This window comes from Pinus tabuliformis, chromosome X (genome assembly GCF_031772625.1).
Source record: "Pinus tabuliformis cultivar Carrire ecotype Pingquan chromosome X, CPIR1, whole genome shotgun sequence".
In the NCBI taxonomy this organism is placed as follows: Eukaryota; Viridiplantae; Streptophyta; class Pinopsida; order Pinales; family Pinaceae; genus Pinus; species Pinus tabuliformis.
Window position 1 is genome coordinate 173,170,179 of NC_142308.1, and position 20,795 is coordinate 173,190,973.

Below are 20,795 nucleotides of genomic sequence, written 5' to 3' on the forward strand. Positions count from 1 at the left end.
GAAATTTGTTTTATAGGTCAAGCACTAATTGAAAGTGCTTCTAAGATTGTCCTAGGTCAAGAAGTCAAATAGGGACATTGTCATAATATGAAGACCCCATCGGGCATCTTGTAAATTGTAAAAAGAATTATTTTGTATTTTACTGATCCATCCAAGACCAAGTCGGCCTAGAAGTTGGAATTTGTACCCTTGAAAGACCTATATATAGGAGATAGTTCGATCTCATTTGGACACATTCATTTCTCTCCCTCTCATGCGAAGGAAGAAGCAGAAAAGGGCAGCGAAGAAGGCAGAAGAAGGAGAAGAAGTGTTTTGGGTTCTTCTCTCTCTTTTTCTCCAAACGTACGAAGAAGAGGGTCGAAATTTTGCATCTTTTCGCTAGGGTTTCTGCTGCTTGGCTAGGGTTTCATTGTGAGGGTTCGATCTGATGAAAAAGTGTTGAAGGAAGGGCCAACAAAGTCCCCTTCTAGATTGAGAAGACAAATTAGGTCAAGGGAGGCAACTAGAGGCAAAGAAGAAGTAGTTCTAGTCCACACGTGCAAAGTAACAGCGGCTATCGGGGGGCCGAAGTTGCAGATCTACAGTTAGGGCCGAAAATATGTCGCTGGAGGTTGAAGAAGTGTTGCTGGAAGAGATTCTGCTGGGTTTGTAAAGTAGTAAAGCAAGCACATTATTGAGAAGCTAATCTTGGTCTTGGAAGGGCTTCAGTGTTGGTCTAAGGCCTTGGTATTCGTTAATAAAGAATCTATAAGAAGAGGTTGAAGGGTTTTCCTCTCAAGAGGAGGGGTTTTGCCCTGGGTTGGAGGCTACATCTTGTGTACTTGTATCTTGTTGATCTTCTTGTTTTTGGTAGCTGTTTGATGATTGAAGAACACACTATAATAATAATAAGAAGAAGATAATCCTAATAAGTAAAAAGACAACACAAGCAGTTATCATAGTTAGAAGAATCATTAATATCATCTTGCCCTAGATTCTTCAACAGGGGAGGTGATGTTTGAGACTATATTGTGTATCCTAAATTGTAATTCTTTGTGAGTATGAACTATTGATGTCACAAGCTGCAAACCACATTCTTTTTTGTGATATTGGTTCTCATAGTTGGCTATACTTTGCAATCAAATTGTTATTTACTGTTTTGTTCCTATGGAAAATGGAATGGTATCTATATTATACTTGGTTTCAACTTTATCTATACTTGAGTATTCTATGTATATTACCAAAAAATGGCATTGCACATTGTTCTAAGGGTAATTTCCTCTCCCGTGAATAAAAGAGAAAACTGGCGGTGTCAACTAGCATCCAATACTTGTGTCATGGAGCCTAAATATTAAAATTTATTGTTTCAGTTCTCTTATATTTTGGGAGGATATGCGTCTTATATTACAAAGGCAAGGACCCCAACCCAGAATAGTCAAGAAGGATGACATTACCATTCTAGTGTTTAGCCCTCGATCTCTGTAGAATAGACAATTTTCTTGAAAATATTTCAAAACTAGCACTGATTGAAGTTTGAACAGTCAGGTCATCATTGAAAGTTGGATATTCTCCTCCTTGGATAGTGTTGGTGCCACCGTCAAAGATAAGCGTGTAAGGCAAATGGTCACCAAGGTTCTTATTTCCTATCCGATAATCCAATGCCTCCCAAGCCCACATCTTTCCATTGGACCAAACTAATGAAGAGAGCTGAAAACTCCACTGGCTTTTAGTTTCAGAAGCTACAAGCTACCTTGCATTGCTTAAAGGCATTATTTTTTGTGTCCTAGAGCATTTGTCATATCTAAGGAACTTAGCCCTGCCTTGACCACCAGACTATTGGTAAGCACTTTGCAATATGTATTCCAAGTTCCCAACAATAGATCTAAGTCTCTTCATTTTTCCAGATTAACTGAAATCTTACAAGTTATAAGCCAATTACATTGAGCATCCCACGACACCCACATTTTGTTGAACCATAAGTTGCACGAAACACCGAAACATCTAGAAGTTTCTGAAACGAGGAAGGCTCGAAACGCGACCCCTGGGAAATGGAAACGTGGCCAAAATGTGTTATATATATAGTCAATATTAAATAAATTATAACACATTATTTTGCAAGAAAAGAAAGAATGAGACATATAAATGACATTTTAGAAGGAAATCCAAATTTAAATTAACTCCAACAGATGATTACATTATGCAAATATCCAAAATTAGCCTTTATAGATGAGGCTTTACATTCAAGACTCCAAAATCAGCCTTTATATGTGAGGCTATATGTGCTAAAACTGAAATAAAACATGAACTAAAGACAATCATGGCTACATTAACATATCATTACTAATACAACTCCTCATCCTCATCAGCAAAGATAGAACAAGATGCTTGTTCAGCAAAAGAGGCAACTCTACAAGTGCTTCCAGATGCACTTGCATCACCACCGACACAAATATCAAGAGCAGAAAGAGAGAGCTCTAAATCTGGACATTTTGCATCCACATCCCATTCTTTATGAGGTCCACTTGTATATTCTTCACCCCTACGAGACACAAGGCGTAGGTTTGAATGCACATATACAAGGTCCTCTGCCTTCTGCAATCCCAACTTGTTGCGCTTCACACTATGAATGAAACTGTAGGTGCTCCAATTCCATTTTACTGATGAAGAGCTTTCCACTTGTGATAAAATACGAGTGGCAAGGCTTTGTAAATGAACACCACTTGCCCCATGACAAGTCCACCACTTAAGTGGGTCCATGGTCCTCCTCTCATCCAAAGCTAATATGTCTGCAAAATCCTCTAATCCAACAACAAAACAGGGAAATTCTTGCCTTACATCAGTTTGTAAAGAAGCTGGAAATATCCTCTGAAATGCCTTCTTCACTCCATTGGCCACCTCCTTGTCCTTATGTGGAGCCTTCCTCTTCCCATTGCTTTCAACAACGAATTCTTCATCATAAACTTTTGGATTCAGAGCATGTGCCAAAGTGTGCAATGGAGTGTTGAAGCCATTCCACCTAGTAACAATAATGGACCTCACTTGTTCAACAAAATCAAAATCCATAACAAGAAGAGTGGGAGCCTCCTGTGTAATAATGCACGGCTTTTTCAACTATGGTATCCATGCCATCATAAACCTCTCCTGAGAAAGGTTTCTCTATGTCTACAACTCGAAGAAGATCAAATGTAGGCGAACTTGAGCAAGAAATCAATCTTGCTTCACCAATTTTCATCAATCAACGCCTTCCTCACCATGCTTCCCTTCTCTGAATCTTCCTGTCTCCACTTGGCCCAAGTTGGACCCACCACCATACTTAATGCATTTTTAACATCAATCAACGCCCTCCTCACCATACTTCCCTTCTCTGAATCTGCCTGTCTCCACTTGGCCCAAGACCATACTCAATGCATTTTTAACATCAACAAGGCGACACAACATGATGAAGTTTGAGGCATACTATGTCTCAGCAACTTTCAAGAACTCCAATTTGGACTATTCTCGATATATTGCTTGAGATTGGTCATGGTTGGTGATAAATTTTATAATCTCCTTAGCCTGCCCAGTGACCTCCTTAATCGAATATGTTTTTGCTTCAATCTCTTCTAAAAATAGATTCAAATTGTGGACAATGCAAGGAGTCCAAAATATGTGATTGTATCTACACTCAACAATCAAGCCTACAACTTTGCAAACAGGTGTATTATCTGTGATAACTTGCACCACATTTTTTGACCCTACTTGTTCAATAGCAGAAACTAAAATATCAGCAATTAACTTGATATCCTTTGTCTCACCCAAACAATCTTCTGCTTTGATGAACATGGCTCTTTTTGGTGATGATGCAATGACATTAATCAAAGGCCCACGTCTTGTATCAGTCCAACCATCTGAGATAATAAAGACCCCTGTACTACCCCATGAGCTACGAATTGGTTTGGGAACATCATCAAGAAGTTGCCTCTCTTTCTTTTTTGCTGTTCTGACTTTTTCATAGTTTGGGCCCTTGTAATCTTGAGGAGATTTGTTAATCGCTCTCACCAAATCCTGCCAATATGGGGATTGAACCACATTAAAGGGGATGCCACAAGCAAAGATGACCCTTGCCACTCTTGAGTCAACTTCTTCTCTCCCTTGATTATCAAGCATTTTCACCAATCTGCTGTCTTGAATTGGAGTTGATGTCTTTGATAACTCTGCTTCTACTTCTAGTGCCCTCCTCTTTCTTGCTTCCTGAACAATCCTTGGCTGAATGCTATCAGACATGCAAGGATTGGCAGTGCCCATGCCGATTTTGCTTCTTTGATCCTTCAACCTATGAGCATCATCGCTCTCTTTCTTGAATCTAGCCCTCACCTCCGCATTTTTGGTATGTGCACACAATCAATACCTTTTATCTCTTCATGCAAAATGTGAGCCTTCACTCTTGTGTAAGAGCCCTTGAAGCTCTTTTCATTTTTTCGCAAATTGCACTTCCATTCCCAAGTACCATCGGAACCCATTTGCTTCACTTTGGTAACATATTTCCATAGATGATAATATTCTTGTTCCCTGCTTGCTTGAGTGGATTTAGGGTCACTTGAAACACAACTTTGAGAAGCCATGATTACTGCAAAATTACAATAATACAAAATGAAAAACTCATCCAATTTAGGGGCACTTTGAAACACTACTTTGAGAAGCCATGAACGATGCAAAATTAGGAAATGAAAACTCACCCAACTAGCTGCTGTCCACGCTCTTCCTCTTGTTGCCCATGCCCTTCCTTTTGCTGCACATGATGCAAAATTAGGAAATGAAAACTCACCCAACTAGCTGCTGTCCACGCTCTTCCTCTTGTTGCCCATGCCCTTCCTTTTGCTGCACATGCTCCAAAACAAAAATAAACTCCTTACTGTTGCTATAGGAAGCTTTTCTTGCAAAACAATGTGTGAGAAATGAGTGAATGGATTGCCTTTTTAAAGAAAAGAAGAGGCTCATAGGGTTTTTAGAGAGTTCTATTCTTCTCATCTTCTAGAGAATTCCATTTGTAATTTATTTTATTAAATTTAGCTAACAACCACATAAAAATTAGTTTATTAGTGTGTTTTGGTGTGATGGGGCCCATGCCCTCTTTCCACAAGTTGAGATGGCTTTTTTTTTTTTGGTTCTCATATTTTCTCTCTTTATTTTATTTTGTTTGAATTTCTCTTTTGTTTATTTGTTTTTTGTTCATTCTTTTTATTTTTTCGTTATTTGGTTATTTAATTTTATTCGTTTTTCTGTTTTTTAATGTTTTGTTCTGTTGTTTGTTTGTTGGCCACTGAAACTCGAACTGTTGTGTCGAAACTTCGCTGAAACGCTGCCAGAAGTACCGTCCGGCGTTTCAAAATTGCGAAACACTGTACGGTATGGCTGACTGCGTTTCAAGCCCGTTTCGGTGTTTCAGGCTGCCCCGAGTACTAGTACGCCACTAATATTGGTGTTTCCTGTAACATAGGTTGAACCTATTTGCTATCTGGATGATTGTTCTTGACTCTTACTTCCTTGCAAAGCTTTCTAGTATCTGTATCTTAGAAGAAAAACAATAAATTTTCGTATTGTTATTTATGATGTGACATGTTAATTTCAATTTCAATTTTTATTGTTTATCTTCTAAAATCTTCAATCCCCCCAAATCATAGTTTTTTCCCCTTCAACTGATTTATTTCCCTATTTTTTATTTGAGTGACAACTACAAGTTCATTGATCAAGAGAATTGAAGATTACTTCGTTCCTTTCTTTTCAATGGTGAAATTATGTATAGTAGAAACTAAACTATATAGGTAAACATCACATTCCCTGAAAAGCCTTACTTGGCTGCTATCATATGCAGGTCTTCAACAGTTGCATTTTTAGGTCAGGTTTCTGATCCTCGTTTCTTGTAGGCTTCTTTTTTGCTTTTTTAAATTGTTGATATTTCTTGTTTCTAACATATTATGGCATCCCTTGATATTGCTCCTTCAGACAACAAGCCCATGAATGTTAAATCACACATTATGGATTGTTATATGATATTGCATTTTTGGCCTTCTAAATGACCCCTCTACTTTTCCTTCTAACCTCTTGACATTTCTCTTTCACACTACACCATTCTAACTCATTTGTTTACTTGAAGTTTCTGAACTCTCTGAACCAAATCTATGTTTGCTTTTGGCTAGAACTCACTGTTGCATAGCATCTTTAGGACCCAGGGAAAACCTTAGATTCTTTAGGACACATGGCCACATTAACAATAGGGCTCAAAATCATTACATAGGGATCATTGTGAGCTCAACCTTTTGCTTATCGGAATAGAACTGGGTAAGGAGGATAGCATTCCATCCCACAACCATGGCTGCTTGGGAGTGGAAGCGGGAAGTGGGAGCAGAGAGTGACATTTTCAAACCCGGGAGTGAATTTTATATAATATATATTTTTATATATTTTAATACACATATGTCAACAAAAACATGTAGAATGATGAATTAGTGATAAAAAAACATAAAACATTGATTAAACCATATAACATCATTCATCTAGTAGTTATAATCTTCATCAACCACAGGTCCACAAATTACAAGTTTTCATTTAGATAGCATGTAAGGGTGTGCTTAACCAAAATAGCATCGAGTGCAATCCATCTCTGAACCAAAAATACATCAACAAATAGGCTCTAGATGGCCCCTAACATCCAAAAAAATCATGCTACAACAAATACCTACATATCATCAAAATCATTGCCTATCTTGGTATCTTTGTCATTAAAATCACCCTCTAAGCATTAACATAAGATAGAAAAAATGTTGCATGTAAAGTCAAAATTTTGTTTGAGTGATAGGTACATTTTTAGTAGGGTCATGATAGAGGAGTTCAACAACCAATGTCACTAACATCAAGGTACATATAGGGCTTGGTGCTCTTGATTAAATACAAGTTCCATATCCTCGTACATGACAAAATCCAATGGAAATTTTGCAATCTCCCCAATCCTAAAATCTTGAAAAACTGATAAAGTTTGCTGGATTTTGAGTGAGATCTAAAATTCTACTTTCTCCATATGAAATCCAATGAGGTCGGAACCACTCTCAAACATCCTAAACATCCTAAGTCATTTCATGGTAATGTTAAAAAATTAAGTAAAAGGATGAAAATAAAAGATAAAGGAGAATGTCACTTTTATTTTTAACATTATCATGAAATGCATATCAACACTAGGGCCATAGGCTTGAATATTAGGCTGCCCCACTCAAAAACTCGTTTCTTTGAAAAAAAATTGTGTTTGGAACATCTTTGCGAAAAATATTTTGCTAAGAAAGCCAGGGAGCAATTTTTTATTTGCGGGAGCGCACTTCCGTGTCTCTCCTGATGCGCTCCTACTCGGAGCGCGCTCCTGGGTTGCTCCCAATGCACTTCCACTTAGAGCGTGCTTCGGAAGCGGATTCGAGAAAGGGGCGGAGGGCACTCCCCCGCAGCCCTGCCCACAACCACTTGGGCTAGAGCCCTGACCTAATTGATGTCATGTAGCATCTTTTAAAACACTAGTTGCATTTACCAATGTGGAAGCCCAGGCATTTGGAGTTGCATGTTACGAACTGCTATATTATGATATAGTGTAAGCTTTCTAAATGATCTATTTCCATGCAATATATATTTTAATAGCATTCAATGTTAATGTCATATGCACACTAGATTGAATTTGCTGCAAGTGCCTGTTGGAAAGGCTAACCTTATTTACTGCTATTCTTCTAAGATGCTTTTTAGTTCTATTTTGCAGATGCAGTTGTTCCTATCACATGCTTCATATTGGTTTGTCTGTTTGCCTTGCAACACTACGGTACACACAGGGTGGGTTCAATATTTGCACCTATTATTGTGGCTTGGCTTCTGTGCATTAGTGCACTTGGTCTCTACAACATCATCCACTGGAACCCACATGTTTATCGAGCCCTCTCGCCATATTATATGTACAAATTTTTAAGGAAGACGAGAAAGGCAGGTTGGATGTCCTTGGGTGGCATTCTGTTGTGCATCACAGGTGAGTTGCAGCGTACAAGCGAGTACTTTAGGCCTCTATACAATGTTGATAGAGAATAACTTTGTTTGCTTTTGTATGCAGGTTCAGAGGCAATGTTTGCTGATCTTGGACACTTCTCCCATTTGTCTATCAAGGTTTAGTGCAAGCTCCAACTTCCACTGTTCTATACTTCTATGTTTTTATTTTTCAGATCTGAACTAGAATTGCATCTAGTCATTAATGGAGGACTGAAGTCATGGATGACTTACAAATTACATATGACTGTTTATCTGCAGATTGCTTTCACTTCTATAGTTTATCCTGCTTTGATTTTAGCTTATATGGGTCAAGCTGCTTATCTCTCAAAACATCATCATATGGGCAATAGCTATGCTATTGGTTTCTATGTATCTGTTCCAGGTACGTTTACTTATGCCTGTGTTCATTATACGTCTATTCATAGTTTGTTTCATTAGCCCATTTTAGACAGAAAGCTGCCTTTATTGTAATAAAATGAATCAAATAACAGAATATTGTGTAAATACCTTGGCAGAGGCTGTACGGTGGCCAGTACTAGGAGTTGCGATACTTGCAGCAGTGGTTGGAAGTCAAGCAATCATCACTGGGACATTTTCAATTATCAACCAGAGCTTGGCACTGGGTTGCTTTCCTAGGGTGAAAGTAGTGCACACTTGTGACAAAATACATGGACGGATCTACATTCCAGAAATCAACTGGATTTTGATGATCCTATGTCTAGCTGTTACTATTGGTTTTCAAGATACGAAACGAATGGGAAATGCATCTGGTATGTGCTGGTTTTGTTCTTCATGACTTATGTGTGTATTTTGGATTTAATCATGGAACAATTTTTGTTAGTGAAAGAACATGTTCTTGAGTATAGATTTCCAGAGTCAGTCATATTGTTGATAGTTTTCTGGAGTGAACTGTGTGTATTAGCTTGGACGTTTCAAGCTAATACACACAGTTCACTCCAGAAAACTATGAACAAAAATAATATTTTTTCATTATTCAATGTAATGAATTTTGAAATGTTTGGTTTTCCTGTGGCAGGTTTAGCTGTCATCACAGTCATGCTGGTTACTACCTGTCTTACATCATTGGTAATAATTATATGCTGGCATAAGAGTATTCTACTAGCAGTATGTTTTCTACTTTTCTTTGGTTCTATCGAAGCCCTCTACTTCTCAGCTTCTCTCATTAAGTTCCTAGAAGGGGCCTGGGTACCTATTCTTCTCGCTCTCATATTCATGACTATCATGTATGTGTGGCATTATGGGACAATAAAGAAGTATGACTTTGATTTGCAAAACAAGGTATCCATAAAATGGCTGCTTTCACTTGGTCCTAGTTTGGGGATTGTGCGTGTCCCTGGAATTGGCCTTATGTACACAGAACTTGTCACTGGGATACCTGCAAATTTTACACATTTTGTAACAAATCTTCCAGCATTCCATCAGGTGCTTGTCTTTATATGCATTAAATCAGTGCCAGTGCCGTATGTTCCCGCAGAAGAACGGTTTCTCATTGGTCGCGTAGGGCCTAAAGAGTACAGGTTATACAGATGCATTGTTCGATATGGTTACCGCGATGTCCATGGGGATACTGATGATTTTGAGGATCAGCTTATTCTCAACCTCGGAGAGTTTATTCGTTCAGAAGCAAAACATTCTTGCTCAAGTGACAATTACTCTGCAGACTCTGCAGATGGAAGAATGGCTGTGATTGGAACCCCTGTGCAAGGCTTGGAGAGCATTCTAAGTTACGAAACAACAGAAGAGAGCATACAGTCTGTTAATCTATCCCATCTTCCGTCACAGACCATCCAAAGCATACAGGATCTTATAGAAACTGACTCTCCTCATCTTGCTCGGAGGAGGAAAGTCCGATTTTTGCTGCCTAGCAGTCCTGATATTGATTCTGATGTAAAGGATGAGTTGCAAGAACTTTTTCAGGCTAGGGAATCTGGAATTGCCTTTATATTAGGGCACTCTTACGTTAAAGCAAAAAATGACTCGTCTTTTTTAAAAAAGATTGCCATTAATTGTGCGTACAATTTTCTCAGAAAAAATTGCAGGGGACCTTCAGTGGCATTGCGCATTCCCCATATCTCACTTTTAGAGGTTGGTATGGTTTATCTCGTTTGAGTCAGGATCTATATACCCTGTTGCTGCTTCCAAAGAACATGGGCATCACGCGGCAGTTTTGATCTCTTTTCCTGAGTTTGGCACGGTTTATCTTGATTGGGTCAGAGTATCATTGTACCCTAATGCAGTGGCCCATGCACATAGATACAGTCCAAACATTTTCTGATGCGCGTGGAGGCAGTACATCTTCTGAAAGGAATTGGTACAAATTTAGCTTAACATCGATACATTATAAGCATCAACTTTAAAGGAAACAAATTCAGCTTTAAGAGGCCTGAAAATGTAACAACATTATAAAGCTTTCAGGCGCTGCATATTTTCTCCTGACTAGCATTAATTAGAATAGAGACATTAATGAATTTCTTGGAATGTAAGTAGCCTGTTTACATTCTGCTCGGTAACCTTGAAAAGGAATCCTAACATAGGTTTTTTATTTTTTGGGATAAAATGCTTCGTTTAGCTACCAAAAATGTACATGGCATTCTACCAAAAACCTTGGCCGCTTAAGCAGCCACTGTAAACATGCCAAAAAACAGGCGGTTTCAACACAAAATTGCCCATGACCAAGACTAGGTCAGCGTCTTGTGCAAAATACAGACCGTTCAGTTGTCCAGGGCATGAAAAACAGTATACATGGTCACGGCCAGCAGGCCCACTAACATGGAATTACATCTCAGGTACATGGTAAAATTAGATTTTATCTGAATCTAGAGTAATGTTTATGCTCACTGTTGTTCCAGTTGGATTTGTGGCCTGTTCTCTTGTGGCATTTCATATGAAGACATTTTAATTACAGAATTGCATCTGAATCTAGAGTAATGTTTATACTCTTTGATTTTTCCAGTTATATTTTTGCCTGTTTACCTGCAAATTTTCATAAAAAAAAACTGTTTTCGTGCAACATTTCGTATAAAATCATTTTTAATTATTGAATTGCATCTGAATCTAGAGGAATGTTGATGCTCTTTAGAGTTCCTGTTGGACTTCAAGCCTGTTATTCTGCAAAATTTCATATAAAACTATTTTGAACAAGTGCAGATTCATGAAGAGCCGAGATTGATCCAAAAGTTTAGTATATTTGCATATTCTTCACAAGTCGAATACCGTTGAGAGTTAGGGTTCAGGGGGCCTTCCTCAAGGCCACGGCTCTCTCCCATGAGTGAGACACACCTGAGCAAAAGTATTCTTTGTTTCTATTCTTGACAAAATTTCCAGCCAATATATTTCAGTCAGTTATTCAAACATTTTCTTCAACCTAGATATGCAATGCAAACATTTTTCTCCAGTCATTCAAACATTTTTCTTCAACCTAGGTATGCAATTCAAACATTTTTCTCCAATCTAGATATGAAGTTCAAAAATCATGTTTTGCGCTTCTGTGACGCACAGTTCGTTTCTCCAAATCATTTTTCTTTTGTTGGGGGAGGGATAGTACATGCACATCATCATATTCTTGTGTCTGTAAAATAGCTTTAACTTGAGCATTTATTAGATTAGCTTTCCTAATTTATAAATTGTTATAACTTGTAAGTTACATCTCCAATTTATTGGGTACATATTTTTATTAATTTTAGAGCTAGATAAGACCAAGCTCCTGCTGCTTTGTATGGCTATTGATGATGATGATATGATTAACGTCTGCCGAGACCAAAAATATTTTTTCAGACGTCAACAAGATGACTTATTATTTGAAATTATTCAGAAGTTTATTTCTATGTTCAAAAAGCATTAAGAAAAGTGTTTCAAAATCACCATAGTTTTGTTGAATTAAAAGATCAAGAAAGTTGGCAATGACAAATGTTTTGAAATTTAGATCTAACCTGAGTATATGATGGGAAATTTAAGAGAGGTGCTTTTTATCTTTAGTCCTCTTAGTGTCACAGAGGTGACAAACTCTCTATGTTCAAAAAGCATTAAGAAAAGTGTTTCAAAATCACCATAGTTTTGTTGAATTAAAAGATCAAGAAAGTTGGCAATGACGAATGTTTGGAAATTTAGATCTAACCTGAGTATATGATGGGCAATTTAAGAGTGGTGCTTTTTATCTTTAGTCTTCTTAGTGTCACAGAGGTGACAAACTCTTTCATCCCAAGAGGTTTGGAGAATTGACCAATGCCCAATTTCTTTTTTTTTGGTAGGTAAGCACCCACGGGGGATTTGAACCAGTGACCTATCGCAAGGAGTGCCTTAACAGTGCACCCATTCACCGTCAATCCAAATGCCCAATTTCAATATGGAGCTCATGAGATTTTATTTTTATTTTATCAATGTTTATTTTCTTCTTTATACTAAAAACAAGGAAATATTTTTGATTTTTGAGATTTGAGTTGGTCACCTCCTTTTAATAACTTAATTTCCTTTTTTTCTCTATTTCTTTATCACACTACATTTTTTCCTTAAAATTTAATTTTATCCTTGTTTTGCAAAATGACCTCTCCCTTTTTCCAATGATTTAGCAAAGATCAAACATCCTTATGCCATCTTGATGTGAGTCGAATATGGTTTTGGCTAGAGTTTGAAACAATTTTAGAACATAGAACATAGACATGCTCTCAATGGGGGAAAGACTTGCTTCAATGAGGAGCATATGATAGAGTGTATTTTCTTTAATTTTGAGATTATATGTTATAAATTGCTTTTGGATTTGTTTTATCTTTCTCCATTGCTCTTTGGATACATTGCATCCCCAAATTTCACATTCATAGGAGTAACGAGAGTCTCAAACTTATTTATTTATTTTTTTAAACCATATATCTAAAATGATTTTTTGATTTTCAATTGTTTTCAAGTCCATAATAAACTTTCCACCATTAATCTTTTCCTCAAAACTATAATTTAAGTTTAGCTTGTGATGGATATTGATTCCAAGATATTTGTAGAAAAATGCTTCTTCCAAGTTGTTATTGTCATATACAAGAACATCATATGTGGTCCTTTTGGATTTGATCATAACTTTTTTTTGTTAGTATTAATAAGTCATATCCATCTTGGAATATAAATTTGGGAGGATTCGTAGTTTATTGCCATGGTCAGAGGAACTCATTCATCAAAAGAACAATAACATTAGCATAAAAAAGAAGAGTGATGACTATATTAGGGAGAGAGAGGCCAACACAATATGCGTCCTCCAAACACTCTTCAAACTAATCAATGTATATCTCAAAAGGGGTAGCAGACAATCGACACCCTTGTTTGACTCTGATATTGCAGTTAACTTTTATTCCAATCAGTGCTTAGTGGTCTCATACAACTTTGTTCCAACAACCTTCAATTCAAAATGAACCTTTTATCTCTTCCAATATTTTTCGAATGGTTTGTCTGGGGAACAATGTCAAAAGCTTCTCTAAAGTCCACAAAATAACATAGGAGATTTTTTTATTTATTGTGTCACTCCTCAACAATGAGCTTAAGAGTAACAAAATGGTTCATAGTTGAATGACATCTTCTACATTGAGCTTGACCTTTAGCTATTTTTCATGGCTTTTTAGCCGAAGGCTAAACTTTTCCAAATAATTCCATACAACTTGACTAAAATGAGACTAATCATAATGATCCTATAATCAGAGAGGTTTTATCCCTGCTTTCAAAATTAGGTACAATGACACTTTGTGTCCATGGTTTAACGTTCGTTTTGTTGCTAATTTGAAGAGCTTGTGAATGTGAGGGATGAGGATAGGCCTTTCAGTTTTAAAAATTTCAGCTTGGTAGTTTAATGTCCTTAGATTTCCTAGTTGTGAGTTGCTTAACCTAGATTTTATGTCTTCCAAAGAAAAAAATTCACCTTCTAGACTGAATGTTTGAAATGGTGTCCATGACATTTGGAGTTTCATAAATATTTTTAAGGTAGAAATTCATTTCCTTCCAAAGAAACATATTATTATCTTTAGTTTTACGATTTTCTTCCAAAAATGTATATGCTTGAGTTTAAAAACGTGCAATAGCTGCTCTTTCTGTCTATTTATGTAGGTTCACTTTTCCTTATTTTTGATAGGGGATTCACATGCATGTATCATATCGAGTTTTAAAGATTCATTAAAAGATTTCTTAATAGCTTTTCTAGCAATTTTATGTTCATTATCATACCCATGTCTGGTAGTTCTATTATTCTTTATATATGACACCTTGATATAGAACTTGTTAATTGAAGTAAACATCGTTGTAGTAAAACTATAATAGAGGCCTCTGAAATTGTCTTCATAATTTAGAGGTTTAAATCTTTTAAGAAGAGATCAACTTTGCTTTTGGCAAAAAAACATGTCTTTGATTATCAATTCTTTTTTTGTTTTTTCACATGGCTTTTGTACATATGATTGGAGTTACGCCATGGTCATCTAAGAAGTCAAAATTAACTATTTGGTTTGGAAAAGAGATATTAGATATCACATAATCCATGAGCCCATGAATACAAGTCATCTAGTTGGAATTTGGCCACTTTGTTTCACCATCGCAAATTATAAGGTCTTGAGAATTACAAAGCTTAACTAGCTCGGTACCAAACAAATTCTCGTTCAAGTTTTTAGAGTTTCTTTTGTATATACTAGATAAAATAGCCATAAAAGATTAGAGTTGGATTCAATGCATAGAAGAATAACTTGGTTAGTTGTAGTTCTAGCATTACAATCTGAATATCTTGCTGAGGGTATTATAGGGACAATTTTCATTTAAATTGTTTTTACTATAAAAAGTGAAATTAGCATGCATGAAATAACAAATTGCTATATAAATCCTCTTGGCATTGATGTTTGAGATTCCTAGCTAAATGTATTGATTGGAAGTCTCTACCTTATGAAGCCAAATGTGAGGAGAAACACTTTTTTTTTAATATAAAAGACTATGTTTCCACTCCCTTTGTGATAGAATTTCTTGTTCCATGCTGATCACAAATTGTATATTTCTATTCAAAGGTGTTTAGACTCATCATGCTCCTAGGTCAACTAGAAAATTAATATCAATTTCACTCGGGATTCCACTTAACATAGAACCCTTACACTATGGAAATCCACAATAGTTCCAAAAAAGGATCTAGAGTGTCCCAAATTCCTTTTTATTATTATCATTACAATTTCTATCCCTCATAATAATTTTTTTATTTCTAATTATTGTCCATTTGTCTTTCTTTTTGGTTTCCCTTACATTTTGAAATTTGTTTTTTGAAAACTTAGTTTGGTTTGTTGGAATGATATCTTCATTTAAAAGATATTTGATACTTTTAAGCTCAAATATTTACCAAGTATTTCATATTTATGTTCATTACAACTTATCGTGATATGGATCAACCTATATTTATGTTTGATTATTTTGCCGCCTTTTTTTAATCTTTTATTTTAGTGAGATACATTTTTTCAATTTGTGATTTATGTTTGCACCCAGAGGAGAGGCGCTTTATAGCCCAATATGGTAGCGATGTTGTAAAACGTTATGTAAGGTAATGTTATGTTGACTTGGTCAAATTATTTGAAATAAAATTAAAATTAAAAAAGAAGTAATTATTAAGATAAGTTTAAGCTAATCATTTGATGTTATGTAAGGTAATGCTATGTTGACTTGGTCAAATTATTTAAAAAAAATAAAATTAATTATTAAGATAAGTTTGAGTTAGTTATTTGATGGGTTTACTGATGATGATTTACAAGCCCATGGTATTTGTTATGATGGAACTTTTTTAAATGGTTGAGGAAATCCATTATGTAATGTAAGAGTACTAGCTTAGATCCATCTAAACTCTAGACTTGTTGGTAGATCTAAATTTAAGATGGATCTAGGTTGGTTTAGTTCTTTTACTATTGGTGATGCAGGAGCATCTGGTCGACAGGGCGCAGACCGAGAAGGGACAGAGAAAGTTTCTGAGGAATATTGGGAAGGATGAACATTTCGACAACTGGACAGCAAGTCTGTCAAATTTGCTTATGTTTTTTGTTTATTTTATTTTGTTCTCTCAAGGTCAACTACAACACTTGGTTCTATTAGCTTAAATTTCCAGTTATTCTGTTCTGTTTTAATTGTAGTTACAAGTCTTAACTAGAGTTGTTAAAGGACTGTAGTAACAGGTCCTAAATTAGAATGGTTAGGAGTTAGTTAAGTGTCCATAATCTATGTAAACAGTCACCCCTTGTGGAACAGAGAAAACAGATAAACTAACCAACAGTCAAGTCACGTAGGTTACTGTTAACTGCAAGCAACTGTAATGTAGTAACTACCAAGCAGTTATCTAACTGCAGAACCTATTGTACAAAAGGGAAAACAAAAAAACCCAGAGGGGTTCAGTTCAGCAGCAGAATATGAAAAGTGAATAAGAGCAATATATTTTTTTTCCTTCATCAAAATACTGTGCACAAATTAAATATACCGCTATATGATTCAAGTCCTCTGTAATACAATGTATATGCATACCACTGTAATTTCCATTCATTTCAGGTAAATCAAAACAACAGAGTTATTACAATTCCAAGAGTCCGTTGACTAGCTAAGACAAGAGGGAGCACCAGACGAAAGGCACACCCAACACAGTGGAACGAAAACAGACTACGGTCGAAACTGGTAAGCAGCCAAACCATTTACAAATTGAGTTCATATGCCACAAAATTATTACATTGTATGCCTGTATAAAACAATATCTATCCAACTGTGCAACGAGGGTTCGATGAACCGAGCCAACAGGGGCTCACAGTAAACCCCAAGCCACGGTCACGGGTTGGAGGTAACCCGACATACATACAGACGCGACAAAGATACAGTGAAAAAACAACAAACAAGTAAATGTAACCAAGAGCCATTGCGAGGAAGTAAAGCAGAGACAGAGCTACCCGAATAAAGGCGTGATTGTAACCCTTGTGAAACCACGGGAACCGGCCACACCTGCCAACACCAGACAAAGCGAAGGGTCAGGGTTTTGAAGACGGGAAACAACCCTGTACGAGAGGGTTTTACCACGAAACCACAAGTGAACAATAAAAACTGTGCATAAGAGTGACAGAGAAGCCTTACCTGGAGGGAGCCGAGACCCAGGCCAACAGAGACAAGCACTAACCCTGAAAACAAAGGAGCTGCGGAACGTTAGTTCCAGCATAAACTGTGGGAGAAGACATAAAGCACGAAACAAGTCCTTACCTGTTCTATACAGCCGAGCGCCGGAGAGAAACCGAGTTGGGAAGCATTCCAACAGAGTATTCGACAGTTGAGCAGAAACCGTAGCCATTCATCACCAGCATTCACCACAAGGTTAACAAAACGACCATAACAAACAGCTTGAGCCAGCACAGAACCAAAAATCGCTCACACAGTCGAAAGAACCAGTTGAATGCACAGAGAACAACCATAACTTACCAAGAAACCCTGAAGCAAATACATCAATAGCCACGACAACGAATTGACGGAGTGAAATAGCATTGTTACACCATAAGAAACCAGCAGGAATCCAACAGGATTCATCCACAGGCGGAGTAACCAGAGGCGGAGCCGAGACCAATAACAACAGCAAAGTGTAAAATGGCCACACAGGCGCGAAGTGGCGGAATAAACATGCGTTAAGGGATTAGGGTTTGTCAACCCCGAGACAGGGCAGGTGTCACAAAGAGGGACGGAGCCGGGTACACAGACATTGAATGTCAATCAACCACCGCAAAAATCATTTACAATCAACCATTAATCAACCAAAAGTTAGTGTGAATCCACGTAGGTTAAGTTAAGCGTGGGACCATGTGGGCTGGCCCCATCAATTGGTAGCATGTCCTAATTTTTATTCCCTTTATAAAACTGTTATGTGATTCAAGGATTTTTTGTTATGCTTATGATCCAACTCAATTAGCTTATTCATTTTTTCTTTGATGTGTTTAATATTTAATTTATTTTTCATACTATGTGCCAAATTATTATTTAGTTTTTCTTCTAACTCTTTAACCTTGCGTCTTTGTTTGTAATTTTCTTCCACCTCTCTTTCTTGAGTTGATTGCTTTTGTTTTTCCATTTCTTATAATCTAGCCTCCATTTTTTTCCCTTTTTTGTTATCAAGCATTGCCTCTAATTCTATTTGATGTTCTCTTTCATAATTCTATATAGTCATAAAGACTATAGGGCGACTTATTAGGCCTCTTCTAAAGTGCTCTTTAGTTGAGGTATGTCTAGAGATACGTCCACGACGTCACGAATATCCACTACAAATAAGATTAATTCCAGTAGATTTTCTCACAGGATTTATGGCAGGGAAAATCTTGCTAATATTCATCGGAAACAATTAATTCCCCTAGATATTCATTGTAAGCCCAAAAAAATCCACATAGATTCATTGTAGATAAAATTAATTTTGATATAAATTCACCACATATAAACTAGAAATTGTCCATAAAGGTGCAAAAATACACTGAAGGAATTGAACATGCCTACGATGTTACTGCAAAATGTTGCAGCAAAGGAAATATAACAACCTAAAGGGTGCAGGATGGAGGGGAGGAAATGTGTTCAGGGTTGCAATAGTCTCACACTTCTGCCGATGCCTGTGTCTTGAACCACTTGGCTAAATCATTTTTTTCTAATCATACAACTATGTCAAAATCTTATATACATATTATATCCAAGCTATAACATGCAAGGTAATGAGAAGAAACATTACCATAGGTCCTCGTGGGCATTGGCTCACAAAAAATGTAATTGCACAGAGGAAATGACTAAAGTCAGTGTGTGTTAATAATGAGATTAAATAAACAACATCTTTCACTATAGTGACCTTCAGATTCTAGGATGTTCTGCAATCAACATAAAGAAGGAAGTTTGTTTTAGAAATTTAGCTATTCATTTTAAAATTTTAAAATTAATTTGGAGCCATTTTTGTTGGGCCATTAATTTTAGTTTTAAATTCAAGTTTAAATTTTGTCTAGCAAAGATTTGTTGGAATCGCAAATTTATATGGTGTAGTTTATACAATCCAAGTGTTTAAGTAAACTTTCAAGTGATTGTATCTATTTATGCATTCAAAAATACGGTTTTAAAAATGAGAAGTTACACATACTATATGCATATATAGAACCAATATAGATCCATTTTGAATATGATTAAATCTCTTGAGGTGTATTCTTTTTTTTTTTTCAAGTTTTGCACTCTAAAAGAAGTCTTATAGGCTATCTTTATCCTTGCGGACGTTAAAATTTTCTTTCTTTCTTTCTCATCTTTCCAAAAGTAATTACGGTTGCCTTTGCACAACTTGTGCTGGTCCCACAATAACGAGTGACCATGTAAGTTAACCTAGTTAAAAAGTCTTTATGTCAACCATGACCATTCCTAAAAAAAAATACCTAATAATGTCTCAGGTTGAACACGATTTAAGGTGGAACTTTATCATAATTAGTTAAAGCACTTTTATGTGGGAGTTATCTTAAGAATTTTAATTTGAAAGGGTACCTACTAAGTATATGATATGCATTTATAGTTTGGAAAATTTTCACATTATTGAATTGTTTATTTTACATATATTTGTTTTGTATGTGGAATGAAGAAATTATAAATCTGAATTTCATATTAACAAAGTATAAATATAAATGAGAGAAGTTTAATATATATATATATATATATATATATATATAACAACCAGTGAAAATATGTGTTTTTTTGGTAAAATGTTACAGGTTCAAATTCAAAGACGATTAAAATATATATACTTTTATAAACTTATATGAAAAAAATTCATATATCAATATAATATTTAATTTAGCATAATTTTAAAATTAAATTATTTTTATTACTATTATTATTTTCCAAAAACATTAAAAATAAATAAATAGTAAATTTAATTTTAATTTAAATATTAAAAATTAATTAAATATATTTATCCTTGATTTTTAATTTTTAAATAGGCTTTGTTATAATATAATTGGCCATTACTATGGCTTATCAATACTTCATGCCCAAAAAAATCATAACTCATTTAGTATGTCACTTGTTCATATAACATTCTTTTAATTAATTAATTTAATTAAAAAGATAAAAAAACATAATCACTTTGGAGATAAATCTCAATCATTAATTTGTATATACTATTATGAAAATTTTAGAATATTTCATGGAGGTTAAATTCTTACCATCCACCTAATAATTATTGATAATTAAATTAAAATTCTGAAAACCATTCCAAAATATACACTAATTTAATAATTAAATTTTAAATTTTAAAATTAATGAAAATTTCTCATCATGTAATAAAATGTCTATTTTTTAAAAATATATTAATTTAATTTAATTGTCGAAAGCTTTTTATTTCAACTTATGTTGGATGAGGATCAATTGTTTTTTTTTTTTTTTTAATTGATGGCCTAGATTGATTTTCAAATGAATATGCTCAACATATGCTTAGTATTAATGTTTATTAATGATAGTCCATTACAGGGTTTGTTAGGTTGCATTGACTTTTAACAAATTAAAAAAATTAGATTCCTGCCACATGACTCCCCATCCACCAATTTCCTAGGGATTTGAGATTATTGCAATTATAATAAGTTCTTTCATGATAAGTTTCTCACTATTATTTATAACATTCATTTATATATAAGCAAATTTTATTTAGAAAAATGGTCCATTACTTTTGATAAATTAAAAAAAATTAGATTGGTGCCAAGTTGCTCCCCACCCACCAATTTGAGATTATTCCAATT

The 20,795-nt window shown here is 35.5% G+C and overlaps 1 protein-coding gene across 2 annotated transcripts in view; it reads left to right on the forward strand.

Moving 5' to 3' along the window:
• The window catches only part of LOC149139010 (potassium transporter 2-like), a 47,417-nt gene extending 36,531 nt beyond the window's left edge, over positions 1-10,886 (forward strand). For both annotated transcript variants that reach the window (XM_089449010.1, XM_089449011.1), the window contains exons 5-9: positions 7,751-8,011; positions 8,093-8,145; positions 8,287-8,410; positions 8,544-8,798; positions 9,065-10,886. In XM_089449010.1, the coding sequence (XP_089305136.1) occupies positions 7,751-8,011; positions 8,093-8,145; positions 8,287-8,410; positions 8,544-8,798; positions 9,065-10,158 (1,787 nt within the window). In that variant the 3' untranslated portion in view covers positions 10,159-10,886. The remainder of the gene's footprint in view (positions 1-7,750; positions 8,012-8,092; positions 8,146-8,286; positions 8,411-8,543; positions 8,799-9,064) is intronic.
• The last annotated feature ends 9,909 nt before the right edge of the window (positions 10,887-20,795 follow it).